Source organism: Panthera uncia, chromosome A2 (assembly GCF_023721935.1).
Source record: "Panthera uncia isolate 11264 chromosome A2, Puncia_PCG_1.0, whole genome shotgun sequence".
Taxonomy (NCBI): Eukaryota; Metazoa; Chordata; class Mammalia; order Carnivora; family Felidae; genus Panthera; species Panthera uncia.
The window spans coordinates 56,668,938-56,679,417 of NC_064816.1; the positions used below are offsets into that span (position 1 = coordinate 56,668,938).

The 10,480-nt window shown below is 45.4% G+C and overlaps 1 protein-coding gene across 4 annotated transcripts in view; it reads right to left on the bottom strand.

Annotated features, from left to right (window-relative positions):
• CHCHD6 (coiled-coil-helix-coiled-coil-helix domain containing 6) overlaps window positions 1–10,167 on the bottom strand; it is a 249,476-nt gene extending 239,309 nt beyond the window's left edge. For 2 of the 4 annotated variants that reach the window (XM_049641127.1, XM_049641129.1), the window contains exon 1: window positions 9,978–10,167. In XM_049641127.1, the coding sequence (XP_049497084.1) occupies window positions 9,978–10,064 (87 nt within the window). In that variant the 5' untranslated portion in view covers window positions 10,065–10,167. The remainder of the gene's footprint in view (window positions 1–9,977) is intronic. The other 2 variants (XM_049641126.1, XM_049641128.1) reach the window with 2 other exon arrangements.
• Between the last annotated feature and the right edge of the window lie 313 nt (window positions 10,168–10,480).

Below are 10,480 nucleotides of genomic sequence, written 5' to 3' on the forward strand. Positions count from 1 at the left end.
TGGTGGGGACAGCGGTGAGAGCACATGCCCCTCAGAGAGGGCAGCTACCTCGTAACTCGGGGAAAGTTATTGCCATATGGGAATGTGGACCAGACTTTCCATTTGTCCCCCAAAGAGCTAAAAATTGAATTTATGTAAAGCCTCCGAGCTTTAAATGTTGGCAATCAATTCGAATCAATTAATTCCACAAAGTTTCTGGACTCGTGGTTTGGGGCAAAAAAAAATGGCTCTGGGCTAAATACTGGGGACAGAAAGACAAACAGATGTGGCTCCTACTCACGGGGCAGGAAGGGAGTAAGCAAGGAAGAGATCATCTCTGCCCAAGCAGGAAGCGAGCACAGTCTGCAAGACCCAGGACAGGGACGACCCAGGGTGAGGGCATGACACCAGAGGGTGCCTTTCGGAAGGTGACACTTGAACTGGTCCTGAGGATGACAAGGAGTTTAGCCAGTCACAGGGAAAGAAAATACTGCAGACAGAGGGGAACAGAGTCACAGGCAGCTCAGAGTACAGAAGAGCAGGTGTCCTCCCTACCAACATGTTCAGAGGCAGAAAAGGCGACAGCAGACGGCCCCCGTGAGCCAGGCCCAGGAATCTGCCTTTAACCAAAGGGAATGACACAATTAGCTTTAACTCTGCACAATCACTGACACAACCAGCCAGTAAGGGGCACTGCCCCAGAGTGCAGGACGGATGAAACAAGTGGGAAAGGAGATGAACTTTTCCCCGATATGCCTCCTTTGGAACTGCCTGAATTTTATCATCATTTGCCTGATGATAAGTAAAATTTGTGTTGTTTTCTTTTTAATTACCCTGCCGGCACCAGGACAGAGAGGTTTGTGGGAGACACGTCTATAGGGAGAAAGAACAATTTATCAGATGGTCAAGGGAAAACAGAATGGGGAGTTAGCTAGGACAAAAGCAAAAACAGAGAAATGGTTAGAAGGGAAAACGCAAGATCTGTCACTAAACATAGAGAACAAAGGGATGTGGGGTCCAGGTTTCTGGCGGAGGAGCTAGCTGGCTGGAGCCATCCAAAGCTTAACAAACAAGAGCGATTTCGAGGGAAGCAGAGGAGGGGACGCAGGTGGGTTCTGGCGGATATAGTGAATTACATGCACCCATGAAACATGCAACGGGACAGCTCTGGGTTAGATGTTTAGAATCCAAAAGTCAACAGCTCGTGAATGAGGATGAAAGAGAATGGCCAGGGCGCAGAAGGGAAAGAAAGCTGAACTAGGAAACATTCTGAAGCCTCCACCAGCCGCAGAGAAAACAGCAGAGGCGGCAGGTTTGATCTGGAAACCAGAGCTGCTGCAGCACAGCGAGCAGGGACCCCCCACCAAGAGGTGGAAAAGGTAGACTGGAAACCTGAAGGATCAAAGATGCTTCTAGTGCAGCGGCTTTACCTCCCCAATGAGGGAGGTGACCCAAGATGAACTTAGTAAGAGTTAGAGTTAACAACTATCCTTATATTTACATGACTTTATAGATTTTACTTTTATGGAGAAAGATCTTCCACATCATACTGTGACACAGTTAGGGAGAATTAGGGGGGAATTTCATCTTATACCGGGGTTATATTCAAAAGTCAGACAAGGTAAAACAGAAATCACCTTAACTCTTACACTATTTACATTTCATTCCTGGTTATACCACAGTACTATTAAAAGAAAACTTGAAGAACGTTCAAGAAACCCCTGAAAGTTGCTAAGTCTGCCCCTAAAGTACAGCGTGATTGTGTGCCCAGCCCTTTACTGTCCTTGACCATAGTGAGTTCGGGCACCCTGGAGCCAGGTGAATGGAGGGCACGCACTACCCGAGTCTTCTGTCTTTCAGATGGTCCTCTGCTCCTCAGCAGCTGACAGGGGGAAAGACAGAGAAACGGTAAATGCTCTGCTTCCCTGCGGAGTTGGCTCCACCTCACCGCGTGTCAGACGTGATGTTGGGGACGCATCAAAAAGAGTAACACCTGGCAGAGCACCCAGCCCGGGGACTGGCACACGACACGTGCTTGACATCCAGACCCGTATACTGCTCACAGAAAACGGTGGAGAACTCGGCCGTCCATGTCCTGACTTGCCACGTTGGCATTTTCTGTTGTGGCCCCATCAACTACAATCCCCCAAATGGTCAGCCAGATAGAGTACAGAGGCTGGGAAAGACCGGAGAGAATTTGTGATCCAACCCTTTCCAGGCACCTACACTAAACAGGTCCGTCTTGCATATAAGGAGAGAGACTTACTGCTCTGAGTGTCAGAGCTCCAGGCCAGGGCTTCCTGAGACAGTTGGTTCACCATGCTGCCTCTAAGCAGCCAACTAAGACGAAGGATGTATGATATGCAGCATCAACATTCATGCTGAGACTCAAGAAACATATCACGGGGCAATACCAAGGTGAAAAGGAAGTCTGCTGCATACAAATGGAACAAGTCTGTGTTAAAGCTGGAACTGTAACAAGCAGAAGGGTAAAATTCTCAAGTGCAGCTGCCAAAGATCGCCAGCTTGGCTAAAAGTACCATCAGTTCATTAATCCAAGCGTGCAATCCAACACGCACACACAAATGAGCCAGACACTGAAATAAATAAAAGTCTTTGCACTCCAAGAGCCTACAAACAACAAACAGGATATAATAACAGAGAGGAAGAGGTGACCAAGATTATTTAAAAATACCAATCTTAGAAAAGGCAACAATGAAAAACCTACAGCTAACATACTTAATGGTGGAAGACGGAATGTTTTCTATCTAAGTTCAGGAGCAGGGCAAGGGCATTCACTGTCACCACTTCTATTCAATACTGTATTGGAGGTTCTAGCCAATGCAATAAAGCCAGAAAATTAAAGAAAGGGCATCAGACTAGAAAGGAAGAAGTAAAATTTTCCTTATTTACAGTCAGCATCATTCTATCAATATAAAAGCATAAGGAATCCACAGAAAAAAACAACTTGGATAAATGAGTTCAGCAAGGTTGCAGGATACAGGATCAACATACAAAAATCAATTGAATTTCTATATACTAGCAATGAAGAATACAAAAGTTAAATTAAGAAAACAATTCCAAAAGTTAAATTAAAAAAACAATTACATTCAGGCATCTGGGTGGCTCAGCCGTTAAGTATCTGACTTCGGCTCAGGTCATGATCTCACAGTTCATGAGTTCAAGTCCCACATCAGGTGAGCACAAGCCCCGCTTCAGGTGAGCACAAGCCCCACTTCAGGTAAAACATGAGCCCTGGGTAAGCCCTGCTTCTCTCTTTCTTTTCTCTTCTCTCTCTTTCTCTCTGTCTCCCTCTCTCTGCCCCTCATGGGATTCTCTCTCTCTCTCTCTCTCTCTCTCTCTCAAAAAAAAAAAAAAAAAAAAAAAGAAAAGAAAAGAAAAAGAAAAAACAAAACAATTATATTCATTTTAGTATCAAAAAGAAAAAATACTTGGGAATAAACTTAAGAAAAGAAACATAAGATTTGTTCATTAAAAGTATAAAACATTGCTAAAAAAAATTTTTTTAATCTAAATAAATAGAGACTTCATATTCACATATTGGAGGATTCCATGTTGTTGAAATGATGATTGTTGGGGCACCTGGGTGGCTCGGTTGGTTGGGCATCTGACTTCGACTCAGGTCATGATCTCACGGCTCATGGGTTTGACCTCACGGGCTCTGTTCTGACAGCTCAGAGCCTGGAGCCTGCTTCAAATTTTGTGTCTCCATCTCTCTCTGCCTCTTCCCCACTCGCACTGTGCCTTTCTCTCTCTCTCTCAAGAATAAACATTAAAATAGAATGGCAATTCTCCCCCAAAGTAATCTAGATTCAACACAAACTCCATCAAAATCCTAAGAGTTTTTTTTTTGTTTTTTTTGTTTTTTTTACAGAAGTTACCAACTGATCCTAAAATGTTATGTGGAAATGCAACAGACTCAGAATAGCCAAACCAATCTCAAAAAAAAAAAAAAAAAAAAAAAAAAAAAAAAAAAAAAAAAAAAAAAATTTGTATTTCCCAATTTTGAAACTTACTACAAAGCTACAATGATCATGACAATGTTGTAGTAGCATAAAGATAGACATATAGCATATAGATCAATGGAACTCTCAACAGAATTGAGAAACCAGAAATAAACCCTTATGTTTATGGTCAATTGATATTCACGAAGGTCCCAAGGTAATTCAAGGGGGAAAGGATAGTCTTTTCAACAAATGATGTTTAGAAAAATTGGATATGTCATGCAAAAAAAAGATGGCCTTTAGATTAGGGTTCAGTGAACTCTAGTGCTTGAGCCAAATCTAACCCAACACTTGATTTTATAAGTAAAGTTTTATTAGAACATAGCCACACTGATTTGTTTATACACTGACTGTGGCTTCTTTAACCCTATAATGGCAGAGTTGAGTAGAAGTGATAGAGACCTTCTGGGGAGCAAAACAGAAAGTATTTACTAACTGGTCATTTACAGAAAAACTTTGCCAACCCCCGATTTAAAGCCTTACCTCATAACATATAAAAATTAACACAAAATGGATCATAGAACTAAATATAAAAGCCAAAACTATAAAACTCTCAGAAATATAGGAAAAAAAATTCATAACCTTGGGTTACACAAAGATTTCTAAGATATGAAGCACAACCAATAAAAGAAAAAACTGATAAATTAAACTTCATCAAAATTACAAGGTCTGTACTTCAAAAAAAACACCAATAAGAAAATGAAAAGACAAGCCACACGTTGGGAGAAAATATTTGCAATTTGTGATATGATAAAAGACTCATATCCAGGGGCGCCTGGGTGGCTCAGTCGGTTAAGCGGCCGACTTCAGCTCAGGTCATGATTTCACGGTCCGTGAGTTCAAGCTCCGCGTCGGGCTCTGTGCTGACAGCTCAGAGCCTGGAGTCTGTTTCAGATTCTGTGTCTCCCTCTCTCTGACCCTCCCCCGTTCATGCTCTGTCTCTCTCTGTCTTAAAAATAAATAAACGTTAAAAAAAAAAAATTAAAAAAAAAAAAGACTCATATCCAGCATTAAAAAAATCATGTAACTCATAATAAAAAGACAAACAACCCTAGTAAAAGTGGGCAAAAGATCCGAATACATATTTCACCAAAGAAAATTTATGGATGGCAAATAAACCCATGAAAAGATGTTCAACACGATTAGATACTTGCATGTAAATTCATGCCACAGTGAAATTCATGCCACATGTAAATTCAAGCCACAGTGAAATACCATTTCATACCCACTAGAATTGCTACAATCAAGAAAACAAACAGTAAGTGTTGGTGAGGATGTCGAGAAGACGGAACCCTCATCTACTGCCAGCAGGAATGTAAAATGGTACAGCCGCTTCAGAAAAGTTTGACAGTTTCTTAAAAAGTGAAACCTAACAACTCACTGAATTCATAAGCAGAATGACCCAGCAACTCTACCCTTAGGTATCTATGCAAGAAAAATGAAAATATAGGTCCGCCAAAAAAAAAAAAAAAGTTGTATGCAAATGTTCACAACATTATTCATAATATAAAGAACCAGAAGCAATTCAAATGTCCACCAACTAGTGACTGGATGAACAAAATGCAGGACAGCCAGGCAATGAGATACTACTCGGCAATAAAAAGGAACAAGCTGCTGATATATGCTACATCAACAAACCGACACCAAAAACATTGTGCTCAGTGAAAGAAGCCAGACGTCAAAGATCTGAGTGCATTCATATGAAGTGTCCAGAAAAAGCAAACTCAGAGCAACAGAAGGATTAATGGTTACCTGGGGAGGGGTGTGGGAGTGGGGACTGACTGCAAATAGGCACAAACGATCTTTTTAGGTCTTGAGAATAAATGTTCTAAAATCTGATTGTGGTGACAGTTGCTCAACTCCATAAGTCTGCTAAAAATCATTCAAATGGGTGAATTTCACATGTAAAAGACATCTCAAAAATATGATTTTAAAAACAGAGAAGAAAAACCACCACCATCAGAGAACATCTTTCCAAAGCGCCACTCTTGATTAGAGACCTGCAGTGTCGCCTCCAAGGTAACACACGGACAAGCCCTCCCTGGCGATTCAGGACCCATCACCTGTCTAGCCTCAGTGCCTGGCCAGCTTTCAACATCCCGACCCCTCTGTCGCTGGCCAAGCACATGGCATGTGGAGCCGGAATGAGACTCCAACTCTACCCCTAACTAGCTGCGCCCTTGGGTTACTTGGCCTCCTTGAACCTATGTCACATCTGAGATGTGGACAACAGCTCACAAGGTCAGCAGGAGGGGGATATCTGAGCTAGTGCTCAGAAAACACAGCACAGATTGCATGCTTCTCATGGCTGGCTCGGGCACATCTCCAGCGTCCCCCGCTCAGAGCGGCAGTGTCCGCCATCCCACTGCAAGCAAGGATCCCCGTTACTCTGCACACTTTTGTTTCCTTCAGAGTACTTGCAGCTTTTTCTTCCTTTGCCTCTTTTTTCCTTTCTTGGTCTGTTCTGACATTGGGCTGAGGTCTCCATGAGGGTAAGGACCTTATGCTTTGTCCCTGATGGCCTCTGCAAAGCCAGGCCCAGTGCTTGGCGAGTAATCTGTGTGCAGTAAGCATTTGCTGAGGTGACGGATAAATTGTGGCTACAGGTACAGTGTTCAGGCGTATGGCTTCTCTGGCAGGGGCGTGTTTGGGGACTGTTTCTTGTGCCTCTTCTACATCCTCCTTGGTCCTCCCCTCGGCAGTGGTCCAGACTTGCCTCACGAAAGCAAGGAATGATGGCAAATGTGATGTAGCCAAGACAGCGTGATGGGTCTGGGGACACAGCTATCATGCAGCCGGCCAGGAAGTGAGTTGGGAAGAGTAGCAGGCAGCCAAGCAGCTGGAAAGGGAAAAGGCTGGAGAACAGTGGAGTCTAGACGTTGAAAAGCAACCAACTTCAGCTGAGTTACCAAATACGGCTGCTTCCATGGGGCAGAGAAGTGAGCACACACAGGACATTATTGTCGTGTGTGAACCTTCTCTCATTGGAGGATAAGGTTAAATATACTGGCTAAAATGAGATCTTTATGTATTTCACACATGCCTGCTCTGAAAACTGGAGTTGCATATAATTGCAGCATTTTGCATTAATTAAATTTCTCTTACCTTCCGTGGAATTAGGGCTTGAACTCAATATGTAAATTTATGCAAATAAATGTGCAAAGGAGCAAGGCCCTAGCACTGAATCTTAAGGGAACTTGAGTACTTTCCAGGATCAGGGCCTGGGGATTAAATACAAGTAGTCTTTAAGAATATTTAACTTTCTCTGAAGGACCTGGGGCAGATACTCTTCTTCGGCACCTACTTTCTACTTAAACTAACTTCTCATTTGGTTCATCCAATGATCTATACTGATTTTTTACTTGCCTGCTTAAGGACAAGGTGGACTCCCCAACTCTCAAGTAACTCTGCTAGTAGAAAAAGCCCCCACAACAGGACACTTCATTGCCATCACCTCCTTTCTCAAATCTCCCTCTCCCAAACCAGGCACACAAGTGGAAGGAAGGAAGGAAGGAAGGAAGGGGCTCTCATATGATGGGGCCATGCACCCCACTGTGTGCCTCTAGGCAAGTCATTTATTCTGATGAGTTTGCAGTCAGTCACCAAACCTCCCTCTAATTTTAACAGTCTCTGGGAGAACTAAGTGGGGAGCCAGTACCCCGTCGAAACAGGTAGAGGTTGCGTCGCACAATTTTCAGGCTGCCTTGCATATCACTGGGGGAGGGAGCTTGGAGTAGTGAGAAAAGGCTGTTTCTTGCACCCAAAAGATCTGGACTAAAGTCCCATCAGTCACTCAGATAATACCTCAAAGTTTGAACAGCCCTAAGCCTGATTCTCCATCTTTTTTTTTTTTTAATTTTTTTTTAACGTTTTATTTATTTTTGAGACAGAGAGAGACAGAGCATGAACGGGGGAGGGTCAGAGAGAGGGAGACACAGAATCCAAAACAGGCTCCAGGCTCTGAGCTGTCAGCACAGAGCCCGACGCGGGGCTCGAACTCACGGACCGTGAGATCATGACCTGAGCCGAAGTCGGACGCTTAACCGACTGAGCCACCCAGGCGCCCCTGATTCTCCATCTTTAAAGAGAACTTACACTTTGCGGATCTAAGGGAACTAGATGTAAAATGTACTAGTCTGATATCATACCGCCCCCCCAAAAATGATCCTCTGTCAACTTAGAGGAACTCAACTTCCTTGAATCTTAGAAGACCTGACTTTGACCTAATTTTCCAACATTCCCAAACACAGAATACCAGGTGACAAAGGTGAGAGAGCACCCAAATACAGCCAAGGATGTTTTTCTAAATTCCAATTCAGCTCCTGCCTCTCAACCTTCAAACAGGAGCCAACTCCTCCCCGTTTTGTCCTCATCAAGAGCCCGGTCAAGACTAGATAAGGCCTAGCAAGCACCAAATGTGCTAAGTACTATCCTAGACTAAGAATAGAGACCCCCACAAAACACTACTGTTTCTAAGCACTTACACACACGTATCTTAGACAGTAACTAGGATTACACACCCTCCCCTGATTTTTCTAAAAACACAGGGATTGAGATTCAAATAATAAGTTGTTCACCCAAGGGCACACCGCTAATGAGCATCTGCTCAGAAATCAGACTTCCTGAGGTCTTTTTCTAAGTTACTCTGTAATTTAACTAATTCACCTACACCCCGATCTGTGCATTCTATTTCAACATGGTTGCTATTTCACTGGTCTTATCCATTGAACCACTCAACAATGGTTTACAAACCACCCACTACGTGCCAGGCACAGGTGTATGAACTGCAGGATTCAGCCAACAGGGCTTGGAGTTGGCCTCCATCAATCCCAGCTCTCCCTCTTGTCATCTAGGTGACCTTGGGTAAGTTACTTCACCTCTCAGTGCCTTACTTGTCCTTATTGGCAACTAGAATTCTACCTCTCCCACGGGGCTGTTGAAAATTAAATGACAGGTTGCCTGTAAAGGATTCAGAGGAATCCATGGTCCCCACTAAGAACTCAAATGTGAGCTGCTTTTATTATTCCTCTAAATTCTGGGGATAGAGTCTTGAAAAGGACAAGAGCCTTGGTCTCAAGGAGCTTTCGCTGTGGTGGGAAACACAATAAACAAGTTAACTATCAATAGAGGTTCCCAATGGTGATTCTTCTATGAAAAAAAAAAAAAAAAAAGTGTGATAGTGTGGGTGGGAAGCTACTTTAGATTGACCGGTCACCTAAGGATACTCAGATGATTCTCAAACTGTGACAGTATGATAAAAGCCTCATCTAGGAAAAGACAGAGGACAGAAAACAGCAAATGCAGAGGTCCTATGCTTGGAACAAGCCAACATCTTGCAGTCAGGAAGCCAGTAAATAGACGGGAGGTGGGAGGGAAGGAACTGGGTGAGATGCGGGCACACGGGTCAGCAGAACCGCTTTGTAAAACAAGGTAGAGGTTCCTCTTCATCTTAAATGCACTAGACATCCACTGGAGAGGATTAAGCAAGGGGAAGGGCATATGATCTGATTCACAACTTTTAAACTGCTCCTTCGGCTGCGGTGTCGAGAATCCGAGAGCCTCAGTGAAGAGGCAGTTGCGTTGTCCTGGACTGGAAGCATCCCACGTACATGTAACACGACGTGTGCACTGGGGTGCAGGGGAACAAATGCAGGTCTGCAACAACTCAACCGGAGCTGGAATGCGGCCTCCCCACCTCTCCCCATTCTCCGCTTTCTCCCCCGATGCCAGGGTAGTGAAGCCTGAAGGCGGCCACTGCCCAGATGGCGGACACCGGGCATCCCCCGAGTCTCGGGTCCCTCACGTACACGGCGGAGGGAGAGATGCTCGCCACCAGGGCGTTGGGAGGGCTCAATGAGCGAGGCGCGCCCGCCCAATCTCGGGCCCGAACCTCCCCTCAGGCTGGCCCGCGCCCTCCACGCCCACCCGGCCCAGGCCGCGCTCGCTCTTCGCGCCCGCCGGCGGCCCGCTCACCCGGATGCCCTGCAGCACCCGGACCCGCTCCTCTTCGTCCATTCCGAAGGACACCCTGCGGGCCTCGCTGCTCTCGGTGCTCCCCATGGCAAGAGGCGAGCCGGCAGGCGGCCACGCGACTCAGCTCCAGAGCAACCAGACGGACGCCAGGCTCTGGCTCCCTATGCGCCCCGCGCTTCCCGGGACTCGGGCTGCTGCGGCACAAGCCAACAAAGCCCCGTCCTATTGGCCGCCGCCGGAGGTTCAGCCAATCATGTGGCGCAGGCCCGCGGGGCGTTGTGGGGGTTGTAGTCTCCAAGGTCCAAACTGCCCATCTGTAACTAGCGATCACGCGGAGGCATCGTGAGCGGTGGAAAGCGCGTTAGAGTGCAGCAGCCAGGGGAAAGATCACCCTGGAAGCAGAATCGAGGGTGATGATCTAAGGCCAGGAGACCAGCGGGGAGTCTGAAGCAGGCATGTCAGGGCGACCTTCGCATGGTTTGCTGCTTGGCGCCTTCAGCAAA